The 18278-nt window shown below is 48.7% G+C and overlaps 1 protein-coding gene across 4 annotated transcripts in view; it reads left to right on the forward strand.

Annotated features, from left to right (window-relative positions):
* The first annotated feature begins 1740 nt into the window (after positions 1–1740).
* The window catches only part of TCAIM (T cell activation inhibitor, mitochondrial), a 566063-nt gene continuing 549525 nt past the window's right edge, over positions 1741–18278 (forward strand). Inside the window, exon 1 of one of the 4 annotated variants that reach the window (XM_078663911.1) lies at positions 1741–1913. In XM_078663911.1, the coding sequence (XP_078520037.1) occupies positions 1756–1913 (158 nt within the window). In that variant the 5' untranslated portion in view covers positions 1741–1755. The remainder of the gene's footprint in view (positions 1914–18278) is intronic. The other 3 variants (XM_078663923.1, XM_078663917.1, XM_078663921.1) reach the window with 3 other exon arrangements.

Below are 18278 nucleotides of genomic sequence, written 5' to 3' on the forward strand. Positions count from 1 at the left end.
GCCAAGAGTACCTCCTTTACAGACCGCCTCGACAACAACGCACACAATAGCAAGGAGCTCTTCAACATCGTGAAGGAACTCTTCAACCCCAGCTCCAACACAAACGACATCCCGCCGTCGCAAGCCCTGTGCTACTCCCTCGCCACCTTCTTCCACCGCAAGATAGCCGACATCCACGACAGCTTCAACACACAGACAGCCCCAACAGACAGCAACACAACAGACCCTCCGCACACCATCGACCACGACCCCCTGCTATCTTGGGCCAGCGTGAGCATCGATGACACCATCAAGACCATGCGCACAATCCACTCTGGCTCTTCGTCAGACCCATTCTCGCACCACGTCTTCAACAGAGCAAGCAGCTCCATCGCACCCCACCTGCGCAACATCATCAATCTCTCCCTCGAGACCGCGACCTTACCAGAGATCTGGAAACACGCAGAGATCAACGTCCTATTCAAAAAACCTAAGGCAGAACCAAGAAACCTCAGAAACTTCCGGCCCATCTCTCTGCTCCCCTTCCTGGCCAAGGTCATCGAGAAAACCGTCAACAGACAGCTAACCTGATACCTCGAAGAAGATAGAATCCTGGACCCTTCCCAGTCAGGGTTCCGCAGCAACCCCAGCACCGAGACTGCCCTCATCGCCACCACCGACGACATCATGACCCTGCTGGACAATGGCGAGACCACAGCACTCATCCTCCTAGACCTCTCTGCCGCCTTCGACACAGTCTGCTACCACACACTACGCGCACGCCTCTACGCCGCAGGGTCCGAGACAAGGTTCTGGATTAGACCACCTCCTTCCTCTCCGGCAGAACCCAGAGCGTCCGTCTCCCCCATTCTGTTCCAAAGCCTCCGAAATCATCTGCGGCGTACCCCAGGGATCCTCCCTCAGCCCGACGCTGTTCAACATTTACATGGCCCCGCTCGCACATGTAGCCCAACAGCACACCCTCAACATAATCTCCTACGCCGACGACACTCAGCTGATCCTCTCCCTCACCAAGGACCCCATCACCGCCAAAGCCAACCTCTACGAAGGAATGAAGGCCGTCACCAACTGGATGAAGACCAGCCGTCTGAAGCTGAACTTGGACAAGACGGGGGTCCTCATCCTTGGCTCCAACCCTTCAGCCTTGGACGACTCCTGGTGGCCGACAGCACTGGGGGCAGCCCGGACACCCACCGACCACGCATGCTACCTGGGAATCTTCCTCGGCTCAAAGCTCTCAATTAACAAGCAAGTCAACGCTGTCTCCTCCTCCTGCTTCAACACCCTCCGCATGCTCCGCAAGATCTACAGATGGATCCCAACAGATACAAAAAAGACAGTCACTCAGGCTCTCATCACCAGCAGACTTGACTACGGAAATGCCCTCTACGTGGGAGCCCCGACCAAGCTCATCAAACGACTACAACGCATCCAAAACGCCTCGCACGACTGATCCTCGACGTACCAGTGGAGAGCTGTTGCCTACACTTCCCATGAGCCCCTGCACGGCGCAGGGTCTGTGACATCACCGCAGGGTGCTTGGGGGCCTCTTAACCGGCGCAGCTCTCCCGCAGCACGGGACGCGCTCAAACATAGCCAGAGCCTGCCGTGAGGGGAACAGCCATCATTTACCCTCCAGCCCGCATCTGCTGCATTTCTTTGGGGGCCAGTGGGAACTCGCCACGCCACGCCAAAAGAGCTGAGGAGAGAGCTGTTGCCTACACTTCCCAGGAGCCCCTGCACGGAGCACGGCCTATGACATCACCGAAGGGCGCCTGGGGGCCCCTTAACGGGTGCGGCCCTCCCGCAGCACGGGCGTGGGCGGGCCTGTCTGTGCCTGTCAGAGGCCGGAAGAGGCTTGGCCATCCCTCTAACATCCCTGATCTGGGATCAACCTGGGATCAACTAGAAAGGTACTGTGACAGTGACCATGCCCAATGCAGGATTCTGACCGCCTCGAGCATTGATATGTATTGGCATTTAGTGAAGCTTTTAATCTAATTGTAGTTTGCACATTACGAGATCTTTTGCTGCTAACAATTTCGGACTTCTCACTTTTGCACTTCGTACTTTTCCTCTTATGCACATGCTTGACTCATCTCAAGCTTAATGGTATTATTTTTATTATATTTAAAGGTTTTAACAGTTTTAATCATGGTCCCTTTCAAGGGGTTCTTTCTGCGCACCTAAGCACCTCCCCTTGCGTGAGGGCACAGTGATTTAGCTAGTTTCCAAGGGCAGTGTAGTACCAAGTCCAAAGCTCTGTGAGCTATATCCACTACTGGAGGAATAAAATGGGGGAAAAGAAAGCAAAGCCACGAGCCATAGATCGACATCGCTGAGTAAACACAGAAAGATTAACATGACGTTGCTAAATTACTTAACAGGGGCCGTTGGAGACAGTGAAAGACAGATTATTTCCGTAGAGGAAACTATAAACAATGAATCTGTAATCCCTTACCCTCCCCAACAACAGGACACGGCCAGTATAGTGAGCTGTGATGTAAGCGGCCCAAAGGTGGGAGGGAAAGAGGTATTAGATAATGTTACTTGTGAACAATCCAACAACGGGTGTGTTCAGGAAATCTGATATCTTAAATGACTCTACAGAAAGCAACCAATTACCTCCTAAGAAAAAAAGGCGTAATTCGCCAAAACCCTTGGTAGCTAATAACACCATTGGAGACGTAGTAACAATCCATCAGGTCCCCGCCCATACCCCTAGATCTCCTAAGACCCAATTAAAAAGGCCATATGGGAAAGTACAGGGGACTTGGCCACCACAAGGGGTAAAAGAATGGCCACTGAAACTTTAAGCGAAGCAGCAGAGCTATGTGTAGCCATAACAGACCTAAAAGAATTTGTGTCGCGATCCATTAATACCCTTGGTTTAACATAGGAAAAAATAGAAATTGGCCTAGAAAAATTCTTAGGGGTCAACCAGAAGAACATATTATGCAATGATGTGGTAAATTCGAAACCTTTGGATAGAATTGTGCATCCAGATAGGTCTAGCGCAGAATCGACTTCATTGACAAATAAAAAAATCTCTGAAGCTAGCCAGCAGGGCGAGTGCCAGGACCAGCGATCGTACACATCCAAATTCTCTGACAAAAGTCACATACAGAGAGAAAAGAGAACAGGATCAAATGTGTTGGGCAGGGAACACAAACTTAGGACGGAACCAACGGCTGGAGTAAATAGCAGCAAGGGGGTTAATAACGCTTCTGGGGAGAGATATAATGCACAGGTACTTTACCTCCCCCCAGCGGCAACACCATACACTATTATTTTAGTTGACGTCCCTCAACTTTCACCAGTAACTATGGAAAATTGGCCTGCCTTATAAATAAGACAATCAATTGGTTGGGTAATAGGACAGGCCTAACAAACGCCCTTTTTAAGGAATGTAAGATGGTGAGGAGGGTGGCCTGGGTAGGTCAATGTAATAAACTCCACGAAGGAGACTGTATAGTTCTTTCACTAGGGTCACCGCCATTAGTTAGGGAAGTCTTATTAAGAATGTACAAATTAAATTCACCTAACACTGGAATCGAAGTGCGTCCACTAGGGTTCTTACTCACCACATACCCTTAATACCCCAGTTTACCATGGTGTGCAAGGCTGGAGGCAAGAGGGACCATGTTACAAAGTGGCAGTGTCAAATAGATTTGATCCACTTACTTCCCTAGATGAGAATGATTGACATTCAATCGATAAGGGTCACTATGCACATGACCATACTTCCAATACTAGCAACCTGGTTGTTATATCTCCGCAGAACCTGGTTTTGGAAGCACGAGGGGTTGAAACGGAAAGTACTTCAAGTAATGCCAAGGTCTCAGGAGGCGGCCACATGAGCCAAATTGATAATCAATCAGGGCTATGTAGAATCCTTTTTTGGAATATGACATGCCTATGGATTAAGGTGAATGACCCAGCTTGGTTGACTTTTATCAATAATTTCGATGTTCTCTGTCTGCAAGAGACCTGGACTATAGACAGTATACACATAAATGGGTACAAGACATATCACACTCCTGCAGTACAATCACTTAGTGGTAGGCCAAAAGGAGGATTATGGGTGTATATCTCTAACCTGCTGGCCACTCCTAATAGCAAGATGGTTAGCTCCGAAACCTATTACCAAACGGTTTTAATACAAACAGACCATAATAATGCACTACTTCTTGTAAATTTCTATAACATCGAAATAGGACACCTGGGAGCCATATTAGAGAAGTTAAGTGGAGATATTGCTTACTCTGAATTAAAGCCCAATATGGAAATTATACTATTTGGGGCGGGGATTTTAATACTAGTCTGTGTCCAGTGGTGGGATCTGGGAAGTGTGGTTTAACCCTGGATAACGATGATCCATCATTCCACTTCCAACACACCACTAAAGGCGAGCTGTTCAATGAAATTATGTTCAAACACGATCTGGGATTCTCAAAACTTGTGCACGCCTATAGTGGAGTTTGGTCACACATTTATAGGGAGAGGTGCTAAAACAACTATTTGTTTTATCATCATCCCAAACCGTTATGAAAGCCTATGATATCCATCATAATGTTATAAGTGACCACCTGGCTATTAGTGTGAACATAAAAGTTCCAAGTCGGGTGTCGAAGAGAACTGGTAATAAAATAGCATGAGTGCAGGACATAGAACTGGGAAGAAAATACGGATATGCCATCCGCTTGGGAAGCAGGGACCCTATGAAATTAAGTACAGAAATAGCAGCAAAGGCACTAGATCCTATTTTAAAATGCCTAAGTGATAGCCGATACACGATGATGTTTTAACTGCTTTTTATAATATTACTGAGATTGTTAGAAACATTTTATTTAAAGAACATAAAGGCACGTCCAACACGAAGAAAGGCTGGTTTGATAAAAACTGTACCAAAAGCTATACAAATTTAAAGATAGCCTTACATAGTGAGGTGAGAGATATGACCAAGATAAGGGTATGCAGAAAACTGTATCATGAAGCAAGGAAAAATAGGATCTCTGAGCTGCAAGATAAGGCCTGGAAGGACCTCAATGAGGCCACTGAGTCCAAAGATAGTGCGAAATTCTGGGCAGCAGTAAACGCACCCTTCCTTGTTAATAAAACAGATGTACCAGCCATTGAGCTGGCTATAGCTGAACAGACCTGGATTTACTTTTTTTCTAATGTATATGCAAGACAGAAGTCTAATGAGGGAATTCCCGAGAGGCCCGAAAAAGGGAGTGCAGACCAGCCCTTCACACCTATTAAATCTGATATCTCGCTTCAGGACGTAAATGCCGCAGTCATTGCAAGCAAGAGTGGTAAGGCAGCCGGCCCTGACGGGATACCGATTGACCTCTATAAGTCAAATCTGGAGGTTTGATGCCCTATTTTAACCAGGGTTTTACAAGCATGTTGCGAAAGAGGTTTTATTAACACATGGTCCGAATCTGTTATAGTCCCCATTTTTAAAAAGGGCAATCGAGAGAACCCTGCTTGCTACAGTCTGATATCTTTGTTTTATTCCTTGATGAAGGTGGCAGGCAGGATTGTTTTAGATCGATTACAGGGATGAACCGAAGAAAAGGGCATTTTAGGCGACGTCCAATATGGTTTTAGAGCTGGCCTAGGAACCAACAAGCAGATTTTAAACTTAAGTATTTTAATTGTTAAATATTCTAAGGCCAAAGCAGGGAAGTTCCATTTGGCCTTTGTAGACCTCTCCGCGGCATTTGATTGCGTAGTTCACGAAAAGCTATGGGGGGGTCCTAAATGAATTTAAAGTCGACCCTGTTTTAATTCAGTTTTTAAGACAGTTATATAACAGAGCCACAGCAAAGGTCCGCTATGGTACCAAGGTCGAGTGCACAGCATCATTTAAAATAGAACAAGGTATAAGGCAGGGATGTGATTTGCACCACTCCTGTTCTCCTTATACACCAACGCTTTAGAACAGGAGTTGGTGTCACATACTAGGGATCCGCCGTTTGTGAATTCCCGCCTGATCGCATCCCTCCTTTATGTGGATGATGCTGACCTCATGGCCCATACCCAAATAGGTTTACAAAGGGCACTCTCTTTCTATACTATTTTTATGGACATGCTCAGCCTAAAATTGAACGCCAAGAAAAGCTTTGTGATGTCATGTGGGACAACGAAAAACAAGAGTAGAAGCTTCCAGATGGGGGGACCAAGGTGGAAATCATCCATTAGTTTAGTTATCTGGGCGTGCTTTTTGATAGATCAGGCTCTTGGGCACCTGTTGTTAAGGCTAGGTCCTTAATCTTTATCAAGTCTATAGCAGTTCTTTTTAACTTTTCTAAAAAATAAGAGAAAAGGCCTCTAGAAATTTTACTAAAGATATACCACGCAAAATGCGTGAGCATAGCGGTTTACGGGATGGGAATCTGGGGATTCCAAGACTGCACTTCAATTCAGCGTTCTGAGCTGGGAGTCGCATACATTTCTGACCTGATTAAGGCCCAGCCAGTGTTGTTCTGGCATAGCATAGAATTTGGACCACTGAGAGTCCTGGCCTTAACAGGGATATGATAAGGAATGCAATGAAACTAGACAATGTCCGTAAAATTTTATAGGTGAAATATGTTGAAAATTTTATGCAGGACATTGGCCACCCTGAATATTTTACCTCGCCCGATTGTATGAATGTTATTAAAGGGAAAGAGTTTTAAAAAGTGGTTATGAATCACCTAGAAGAAAACAGGTTAACTCTTGAACTCAAGAAACCCATGGTAATCCATTATCAATTGATCACTACTACGTGTACTATTCAACCATATCTGCAACACGTCTTGGGCAGATACGACAGATACCTCCTGACCAGATTTAGGTTTGGGACCTTTCACCACCTAATTACGTTCCCAACCATTAATGACTGGTCTAGGGAACTCTGCCGATGCCCCTGTGATAATGTTTCACCCCAAAGCACAATACATGTGGTTTTATTCTGTAAGTTCTATACTATCAAGAGGTTAAGGTGGTTAAAGCCATTATTAAAACAGATGCTGGATAGTTTCGATTGCATTGGTTCTATGATGAGATTCCTAAAGAATGTATTAAGGATAAGGAAAGTGATTAATAATTTAATTTTGGGAAGGGTGCATTGTTAAATCCAGCTAAGGGAACCATAACATGTTTATAAGTACATTATGAACCTATCAGTACTTCCTGCTAGACAGCTGCATACAAATGTATTTTTTAATGTAATTTTTGACGATGAATGTTTTCCTTTTATGTGTCTGCTTTTATGATTTTAATGCTCAAAGTCAAATAAAGCTCGAGAAAAAAAAATGTGCCCTGGGTGCAGCAGATACAGCATCTCGCACAATTAATACAAGTGTATTACTGGGCAGACATGCGTGGCTACACATATCTGGTTTCAAACAAGCAGTACGGTCTACTATCCTCAGTCAGCCCTTTGATCAGGAACACTTGTTTGGACCTACTGTTTACGCATCTTAAGAAAAGATGAAAAAGGACACAGAAACAGCCAAATCCATGGGGCTCTACAAGCAACAACTAGTACAGGTTCCTTTCGTCCCTCCTCTTATGAGGCCGCCTCCAAAACAACTGCCACAGAAAACACCTCTTCATACAAAAGCCCCACTCAAACTTACCCTAACAGGATATTTTAGAGGGACTTACAGAGGCAATAACAACAGGGAGAGGACGTGGTTCTAACACCTGCAACTCCCCCACTACAAATCAGTGACTTCCCTCCACTCCCCCCAGACCACTGCACTCCGGTCGCGGGAAGACTATCACAGTTCCTACCTGTCTGGAATTCCATCACCACAGACAAGAGGGTAAGACAAATTATCCAGTATGGTTCCTACCTGGAACTTACTTCTATCCCTCCCCACATACCTCCCAAACAATGTCCACAGAACATTTAACGCTTCTCAAACAGGAGGTTCTCTCTTGCTTGCAAAAACATGCAATAGAACCGGTTCCCCTACACCAGCAAGGTACAGGGGTTTACTCCCTTTATTTCCTCTTTCCCAAAAGGGACGGCCGTTAAAACTGTACATACAATCCGACCACTTCCACAAGGTCACGCTACAACAGGTCCTCCCACTGCTCCAACAAGGTGATTTTCTTGCCACTCTAAATCTCAAGGACGCCTACTTTCACATTCCTATTCACCCTACTCACAGGAGATACCTACGGTTGATGGTGGACGGACAGTGTTACCAATTCAAAGTCGTTCCATTCGGGGTCACAACAGCACCCAGAGTCTGCACAATATGTCTCGCAGTGGTAGCAGCCCACTTAAGAAGACAACACATTAATGTGTTCCTTTACCTAGACGACTGGCTCATTAAAGCCAAGTCACGCAGCAATTATGTACAACAAACACACAAGACAATCCAGCTGCTGCACAACTTGGGCTTCACAATAAACCTCACCAAGTCACATCTCTAACCGTCCCACACCCAACAGTATCTAGGTGCAACAATAGATACTTCCAAAGCACTAGCATACTCCAATCCAGCCAGGATAGCCAGTATGCAAGCCCTCATAACAACATTTCATCCGCAAGACTCACTACCAGCGAGTGTTCATGCAGTTAATAGGGAAGATGGCCTCTTGCATTCTAATTGTCCCTTACGCAAGACTCCAAATGCATCCGTTACAAGAATGTCTAGCACAACAGTGGAACCAAGCTCAAGGTCATCTTACAGATCTGGTGTTGCTGGACAGCTGCACATATTGCTCTCTGCAATGGTGGAGCACACAAAATCTTTCCAAAGGGCGACCGTTCTTAGACCCGGTCCCATAAATAGTACTAACAGCGGGGGGAACATTGTTTACAACGAAACTTTTACCACACACTACCATTACAACGCAGGAACTACAACGAAAGTCGTTAACAGCGACTTTCGCTGGAGGGCGCTGTTGGATAGGGAATAGTTTAATTTTCTATCCAACACCTTCCCTACTATCCACGGGGACTGAAGTTGGAATAGAAAATTAAACTATTCCACTATCCAGCGCCCCCCAACGCAAGTCGTTGTAACATATAGAGCTGTATATCTGCATACGCCCACCCGCCTCCCCGTACACCTATATGTGTTGCAGTACTATCTTACTTAGATACATTACACATGGTCATTTTTTCTAGTTCTAACTAATTCAATCATCACCCTTTATGGCGAAAACAATTTGGAGATGGAGTCGATGCCCAAAGGAGGAGTCACCAATCTCGTGACTACAAAGAGTTCTACAATAACAAGGTGCAAACATCCGAGCCCAACACCAGATGGCGATCTAGGCAAAAGTATGCGGATCTACAACTCTACATGCCAAGAACAGATGCATACCGGTAAGTAGCATTTTCCATATATATATATTCATGTGCAGCTGTAGATACACATGCTGTGCATACCCCTGCCATCTAGTGTTTGGCTCAAATGTGTGCACGTTTTCTTCTAGAACTCCTTTGAATCATGAGGTATAGTGACTCCACCCATTACTGCTAATGGTCATTGGCTCCATTGTTACATTGTTTTTACTCCACCGTCAGGTTCTGACGTGCCCCTTCAAGCTCTGGTTCAATGCTGCACGTGTCTCTCCACCCCCGTCTGTTTCTCTCCCCCTTTCTTTGGGGTCTCCTTGTCTATGCTACACTTGATTGGGCTGAGATTCTATTTGACTATGCTACAGTTCATAGGTCACAGTGGGCGATGTGGTGAACGTTCTTTGTGGTTGTTCCTTTTGGTCACTTTGCGTGTGTCATGTGGTTCCGGTCTTGTGGTCCTATACAATTCCATCCTTTAATACAGTCTGTTTTTTATACAGTTCAATCCTGTGGTTACAAACTGTCCTTTGCCATGCCTTTTGTTTCCACTCCGTTGCCTCCTGGGGGTGGGTGTGGGAGCACGGCTTTTCGCTTTGATGGGACTTTTGATGGGGCGAGTGCTGTGTTCCCCCACTTTGGTCCCTACATGTCTTGAGTATTCTTTCAACATGGTGTTGTTTCTCATTCTATGAGTTTTTTATCATTGTTGTTTTCAAAGGTTTTTGCTCTTTTTTGACAAATTGTTCCTATACTGTCGCAGTTTTTGTCATGGCTCTGCATTGTGGCATGGGAATGTTTCACTGTAGAAAACTGACGTCAGCACGCCAAGGGATTCTTATACTGCAAAATAGAATTAACAAAAGGAGAAACCCTATGTTCCAAAATAGGGACGGGGTAATTAAAACTAGAAAGTAAAACAAGTCCCTAACCAAAAATTTGGATGATGTGTTGCTTTGTAATCCTAGTGGGGTTAAACCAATTAAGTAAAATCACAAAAATGCAGTAATTATCAAATATTCCTCTGCCATACAGTGTTTACCGAAAGGTCACAATAACTTGTAAATGTAGTAGAGACATAAAGGCAAAAAACGAAGTTTTTCTTAAAAAGATACAAAATCAATTGTTATTCATCATTATATTTAATTGGCTAAAGGGAAGGTTTTTCTTAAAGGGCAGGGATGGAAACTGTTGACATTTAATGGGCTGTTTTTAGCAGTAGGTTTGTAATAGGTTTTGGTTTTCAGATTATCTTCAGCGAAGATGTTGATGTCTAAGAAGTCCAAGGTGGTATGGTTGACTTTCAAAATTTGTCACATGAATTGAGCCAAGTTTGGAAATCTGATGAGCTTTCTTCTGTGCTTTTCCAGGTCATAAGGACATTATCTATGTATTTTGTCCGGAATAGTGTCCGACATCTGTGTGGGTTGAGATTGTTAAGGACACATTTTTCTTCGAAACTACTGATGTATAATCCTGCTAGTCTTAAGGCAAAGTTACTGCCCATGGAAATCCTGTGGTTTTGTAGATATAGTGTACTTTCATACTCAAAGATGTTTTCTGTGAGAGCAAGGCAACGGCATTCAAAAATGAAATGCCTGGAGGTTTAAAAAGTCCAGTTTTCTTTGAAAAGAATTTCCTCAATGGTTTTTAGTGTGGCTTCTTGTGGAAGGCTGGTGTGAAGACTTTCTACATTCAGGCTCACTAGTAGTATTGTTTCAAGGTCATATTCAATGTATTTAGGTTGGTTCAGTAGGTCTCGGGTATCCTTGGGGTAAGTAGGGGTCTTTTGCACAGTGGGTCTGAGGAAGAAATCTGCGAATTGTGACAGGGGTTCTAGGATTGAGGTGATCCCAGACACAATTGGAAGCCCAGGAAAAGGGGGTTCTATTTTTGTGCATCTACGGTAAAGAATAGAAGTATGGTGTTCTTGGGTTTTGTGCTCGTAAGAAGTCTGATTCTTTCTTAGAAATAAATGATTTAGTTTGTGCTTCTTCAACCATTATATTGATTTTTTTTTTTTTTTGTTTAAATATCCTTTATTAGGGGTACAGGAGAAGTAAAGCATGAATGGTACAATACATATATTATTACATCTCAAGGATGTCTGTCATGTATTCGGGGCATAGCACCCAATGCACTGGTTTTCTTGCTTCATACATCATGGCTACATTTTCCATCACAAACGTTTCAAACCATGTTTGTGTAACAAGGATATAAATTCCGAAATAAACATCAAGGGAAGGAGGGGAGGATAGGGAACAGGGGACATAGAGGGAAAACCAGGAAAGGGTGGATATGGTCAGCTGATACTGGGGTAAGAGGTGTACGTCTTTGTTCGGGGTGTGGTATCATGGGGAGCGTGTGTGACACTCAGGAGTGTCTAACGAAGTGGGCAGGACCCGGGGGGTGAGAGCATGCCCGACACTACGGAGATCAGGCGTGAGGGGAAGGACGTGACGGTGGGGGTGACATCAGATGTGTCCGCGTGGAGTGTGCACAGTGGGTGCATCGTCGGTGCTGTCCGGGTGGATGATTCCTGTCGTGGTTTGTGTGAGAAGGCGTTCCTTGCGGAAGGAGGTGAGCATTGTGTCCCAGAGTTGCGCAATCGGGAACTGACGGAGGCCTGCCGTTTCCTCGTTATGGAGGGCGGTGCTTTCCGCTTTTGCCCAAGTGTCTAGGGATGTGTGCCAGTGGTCTGGTAACGGTGGGGTAGCTCTCTTCCAATGTTTCGTGAGCAATCTTTTTGCTGTGAGGAGGGCAAGGTCCCAGAATCGTGAGGGGGCTTTGTTTAACGAAGTTCGCTTATACAGGCCAAGTAGGCATGCCTCCCATGTGTGTGGGATCGTCATGCCTGTGCATTTGTCTAGTGTCGTAAGTATCGCCCCCCAGTATGTCTGAATCCGTGGGCACTGCCAGAGCATGTGTAGTAAGTCTGCCTCTTCCAGCGCACATCTCGGGCATTTGGCCGCCGCTCCTGGGAAATAGCGATTAATCTTATTGGGTGAGAGGTACGCTCTATGTAGTATGTAGAACTGTATCAGTTTAAAGCGCGCGTTCCGTGGCACGTGTCTGGGGCCCAATAGGATCATTTTCCACTCCTTATCTGTCCATTCCCTCCCTCTGTCTGTGGCCCAGTGGTCACGCAGTGGTTGCAGCGAATGTTGTGTGTGCGACAATAGTGCTTGGTGTAGCCAGTGCACTACGTGTGTGCCATCACCCATGACATGTAGGCTCTGTATCAATTGGTGCGTCAGCAGCTCATCAGTGATGTTGCCCCACCGCTGTGTATATGCGGAAAGTATTGAGGCGTGCTGTAAAAATTGACCCGTCGGGAGACCTGTGTCCGCCGCTAGCGTTGCAAATGGTATCAGGACACCATCAGCATATAGGTCTGCCATAGTGTCTACCCCAGTGCGCGTCCAAGGTTCCAGCGCTGTTTCTGTGACTATAGAGGTGGACTTGGGGGTGCCCAGGAGTGGTAGCGCCGGGGCATATGGCTTGGTCGCCCTCGTGAGCCGTAGGCTTCTGACTTAGCAACGTATCGCCACGGCGACGTGTAACTGATTGGATTTCCTTGGGCATGTCAGGGGGTGGAATGTTGTATGTAGCTGCGTGGGGGAATACATGTCCGTATTCGTAGCAGTGTCTCCCAGGTGGTTGCCCGCTAGCCAGGCGGTGACCCATTGTAGCTGGGCTGCCAGATAATAAAGTTCGAGGTTCGGTACCGCGAGGCCTCCCTCATCGACCGGGGCATATAGTTTCCGGAGGGCTACTCTAGGCCGGCCCGTGTTCCATATCAGGTCTCTAACCATGGAGGCCAGTTCTCTAAAGGTGCGCGCCTGTACGTACACCGGCAGGTTGGCGAAGTAGTATAAGAGTCTGGGGAGTACAATCATTTTTGTCAGTGTCACTCTACTCGGGACATTGAGTGGTAGGGATTTCCAAAAGGCAATCTGGGATTTTATAGACGTGATGGCACGCGTCAGGTTTCCATCTAGTACAGCTTGTGGTGTCCTGTGGATGTACACTCCTAGGTATTTGAACGTTGTGTGGTGCCATGGCAGCCTTTCCCCATTGATCGTGACTCCGGGGTCAGGGATGTCAGGGTTGAACGAGTATGCACCTGATTTGGTCCAATTAACCTTGAGGCCTGACATGGTCTCGAAGGATTGAAAGATCTCGGAGAGGCGTCGAGGTATGCGGGTGAGGTCCCTGATGTATAAAAGGAGATCGTCCGCATATAGCGAGACCGCGTGTATGCCGTCCGCGAGCGGGATCCCCCAGTGTATGCCCTCTGCGCGCAATAGTGCAGCAAGGGGTTCAATGGCTAATGAGAATAGTAGCGGGGATAGCGGGCAGCCCTGCCTGGTGCCGCGTTGCACTCTAATGGCGTCAGAGAGTAGCCCGCCCGTGCGGACTCGCACCACCGGGCGTCTATATAGCAACCCCACCAGTTCAATAAAATAAAGTCATCCCCGAGGTCGAATCTGCGCAGCACTGCCAGCAAATAGGGCCATTCGAGCGAATCGAATGCCTTCTCCAGGTCCAGGACTAGACATCCCGACCTGGGCCAGTCTTGTATTGCATACTGTTGTACCCTGAATAATCTACGGATATTTTGGGAGGTGCATCTGGAGGGTACAAAGCCGTTCTGGTCATTGTGTATCAAGCCGGGTACCAGCCCTGCCAGTCGTCGGGCTAGAGTCGAGGCTAGTACCTTGTAATCAGTGTTTAGCAGCGCTAGGGGCCTATATGAGCCGAGTAGTGTTTCATCTCTACCTGGCTTTAGGAGGGACACTAATGTTGCTTCATTCATGGACTGGGGTAAGTCTAAGTCTTCCAGTGCCGCAGCAAACACCCTCAAGAGCTCTGGAGTTAGGATGTCAGAGCCTGCTTTATAGTACTCCGCTGGCAACCCATCAGGGCCAGGCGCCTTGCCGTTCGAGAGGGCAAAGATGGCGTCGCGAAGTTCCTCGGCAATCAACGGCGACCCCAGGTCCTCTCGTTGATCATCTGTTAGGGTAGGCAGCATGATGTCTTCCAAGTACGTGGCTATTACCGATGGTGCGGTCAGCAGTCGGGATTTGTACAGCGTGCTGTAATGAGCCACAAAGGCCTCGTGTATCCGCGCCTGTGTGTATACCACCGGGCCTGCCAACGATTGCACCGCTGCCACCGGCGTGACACGTTGTTCGCGTTGGATCAGCCACACCAACAACTTGCCTGGCTTGTCGCCAGAGTGGTGAGTGCGGGCTGCGTGGGCCTTGTAATTGACATTTTTCAATCTGTCAATCAGGGTATCATGCTCTGCTCGTGTTTGTATTAACTCCGCGGTGGGGCCAGTGGTTGAAGACTGCTCCAATCGTAGCAGGTCAGATTCAATGCGTCTGAGATCCGCCTCTAAGTGTCGCCGGGAGTGTGCTTGGGTGCCTAGACATTGTCCCCTGAGGACCACCTTGAACGCGTCCCATTCAATCTGAGGTGTTGATGCGGAGCCTGTGTTGTCTTCAAAATATTGTGCCGTCTGTGTGCTGATGGAACCCCTGAACGTGGCGTCTAGTAGGAGATCGGGTTGCAACCGCCATGTGGGTATTGGTGGTCGAGGGCGATCCCACTGCAGGTCTAGGAGGTGTGGGTTGTGGTCGGAGTGTGTGCGTCCCATGTAACATGTGTCCGTGACAATGGGCAAGAGTTCACTAGAGACCATGAAGCGATCAAGGCGGACATGCAGGGTGTGCGCCCCCGAGTAATATGAGTAGACCCTGGAGTTTGGATTGCGAGAGCGCCATGCATCCTGCAAGCCCCATTGTATGGACCACGCCTGTAGTGCCTTCGTGGTGGCCTGTGCTTGTGAGTTGGGTAATGTAGGATGAGAACGGTCAAGTGTCAAGTCTAGCGAACTATTGTAGTCCCCGCCAATGACCCATGGGACCCCGTGCCAGGGGGCTAGTGTGCGTGACAAGCCTGTGAGAAAATCCGCTAACCCCGTGTTAGGCGCATAAATTGAAGTGATTACCATTGGGTTACCATCTAATTTGCCGTGGATAGCCACGTATCTGCCCTCGGGGTCTATATGTACATCTTGTGTGGTCCAAGGGATGCCCGGCCTGACCCATACCAGCGTACCTCGGGCGTATGATGAGAACCCTGTAGCATAAAGTTGTCCGCGCCACCTGCGTCGCAGCGTAGCAATTTCAGTGTTGTTAAGGTGGGTTTCTTGTAGGAGGGCAATTTGAATGTGGTGGCGTTTGAGGTATGAGTAGATTTGGTAGCGTCGGGACGGTGTGTGTATACCTCTCACATTCCACGTGCATATCTTAAAGGGGAACATTATAGCAATTGAACCAAACCTCCCGCCCGTCTCTGCCACCACCCCTCAATACATGCCCGCTCATCATCATGAAATCGGTCCCCGCCACCCCATAAGCATTTGACGTGGCGCTCCAGTGCTCTGTGACCATGGGAGGGGGAAAAAACATGGCTATCGAAACAATAAACCATTGAACAGTATGAACTTGCAAAATACCAAAAGGTCGGATGCAAACCGTGCTCCCGTCCATACTCTCTAGGAGAGCAACAATGTTCAAGTCTAAGGGGGTGGTTGTGCTACATGCACAGGATCAGACGGAATGTCAATTTATTTGTGAAGTGAAGGCTTATTGCCTTCCCGGGGGGAGCGTTTCAGTCAATGCCGCCCTCGTATCGGATGAGCCCATCACACATATTCGTAAGATGCCATACATTACGTGTTCCAGTCGGGCCATCTCCAGGCAAGGCAGAGTGTCTCCGCAGCTGTGCTTCGTCAAGCGTAGGCTCTCATCGCCAGTGCTTGGAGTCATTACCATCGATGTGACCCTTGGTGGATGTGTCCCAAGGGTGTAGTACGGAAGACGAGGGGGTTAGTCCGCCATTGCGCACAGGGTTCATTGTAGTCGTGGTGTCGCTGGCTCTCCGTGATGGTCACTTGTATACGTGTCCGTGGGGAGTTGCATCCGGCGCCTGCTCAGCTGATGTAGTCTGCCGTTTGGGGGGTGACATCAGGTCGGACATCCGATGTCGGGGAGTCTGGCACTCCATAGATTGCTTCATCGTCGCTCTGGAGGCCTTGTGTGCCGCCGCTCGCCACCTCGCTCTGTTCAGGGGAGCCGCTGAGTTCCATGACGAGGCGGAGGGCGTCTCGCTGCTCCCGCCGTCTGGCATCTGCAGGAGGGGAAGGCCGGGTCGCCGCATGTGTATTCGGTTGAGAATTCCGGCGGGGCCGTCGTCGCCGTCTATGATTGCCGGATTGTCGTCGTGACGCAGGGCCTGTCGCCGTTTTGGGTTCTGTGTCGACTCCGCTGTCTAGCCAGGTTTCCACTTCCATGGGGTCCGTGAAGAAATGGGTCCGTTCACCCGCCACAACTCTCAGCTTCGCAGGAAAGAGAAGGGAGTATTGGAGGCCCACCTGTCTCAGTCGTTTCTTCACTGCGAGGAAGTCATGTCTCTGCCGCTGGACCTGTATAGTGTAGTCCGGAAAAAACATCACCGATGCGTTCTCTATTCGGACCTCCTGGAGCTTGCGGGTCTCTCGGAGTATGGTGTCTCTGTCGCGATAGTTCATTATGCGTATTAGCATGGGCCTTAGGTTGGAGCCCGTCTCCAGAGGTTTGGTGGGGACCCTGTGAGCCCGTTCAATCACGAAGTGTGGGGAGAGCGATCCTTCCGGCAGGAGGCCTCGTAGCCACTGCTCCATGTGGACTTCTGGGGACCTCCCCTCCCATTTCTCCGGAACCCCGACCAAGCGCACGTTGTTCCTGCGGGTCCTGCCTTCCGCGTCTTCAGCCCTGTCTTCCAAGAACTCCACCCTGTTCAGCAAGTCCTGGATGTGTTTATGCGACTGGTCCGCACGGGGTTGAAGTGTCTGCATCGTGTCTTCCAAGGTGGTGGTGCGTTCCGCCAGCTTTTTGTGATCTGCTCTTAGGTGCGTGAGTTCGATGACTACGCTGTCGATTTTGGTGGCCAGGGAGGTGCGGGTTAGGCTCAGTGACTCCTCAAGTCTCTCCATTGCTGCCAGCATAGTGTCCAGTTTGGCCGCCATCTGGTCCGAGTCGGTGTGTTTCCCGGTTTTATCCATCTTGGCCTTCTGGTTAGCGTTGCTGGAGCCAGTTCTCGTTTTGGGCCCGTTAGACATCTGCGTCACTCCCTCGGGCTCAGCCAAGCAGGCCACGTCGTCCTCAGGAGGCCGGTTCCTGCAGTCAGCAGTCCAACCGCTGGACAGGCGTGCGCTGTATAATGTGTGCGGACCCCGTGGCGACACGACTCCCGGCTGTGGTCCGCGGCGTCTTGCGCTTGGCGGGTCGGTATGGTCTGGCCAGTGCGTGGTGGAGGGCAAGTGTGTGGCTCGGTGTGGAGGGTCAGTCACTGCTGCAGGCTATGGGGGATCTCAGCGGCACATCCCAGGCGCACGTGGTCACGCAGTCGTTTCTGGGGTTGGGCCAGGGGTGATACCACGGTCTTACCGGCACTCGCCGCCACGTGGGCTCGCCCCATGGATCTTGTCGCCAGGCCTTCGTGGTGGCCCTGCCGCGTTGCCGGCGTTTACCCTACGAGGGAGTGAGGCGGCTGGGCTGCAATGTGTCCTTGTGGCCGGTGGGTCGGGCCGCATCAGCCGCCGCTCGGTCGCGTGTGGTAGGGTGGCGTCGCTCTGTTCCGCGAGGCTGTACCGCCAGCGCGGTGCCTTGGTGAACAATAGTCCGCTGGTGTAGCCACTGTGTAGAGCAGGTTTGGTGTGGCAGGTCGAATTCGCGTCCCTCCTGGCGTTTCGCGGCCTTTGCGTCTGTCGGGCCGAGCTCTGGGCCTGTGTCCTCGGCTGGAGCCGCGGTCTGCCCTGCACACCTCCCCAGGCAGGGAGCGAGGAAGGCGGCAGCAGCCCGGCGAATGCTCCGGTGTGCCTCGGGTGTGCCAATTTTTTTCAAAGTCG

This window comes from Lissotriton helveticus, chromosome 10 (assembly GCF_964261635.1).
Source record: "Lissotriton helveticus chromosome 10, aLisHel1.1, whole genome shotgun sequence".
NCBI classification, from domain to species: domain Eukaryota; kingdom Metazoa; phylum Chordata; class Amphibia; order Caudata; family Salamandridae; genus Lissotriton; species Lissotriton helveticus.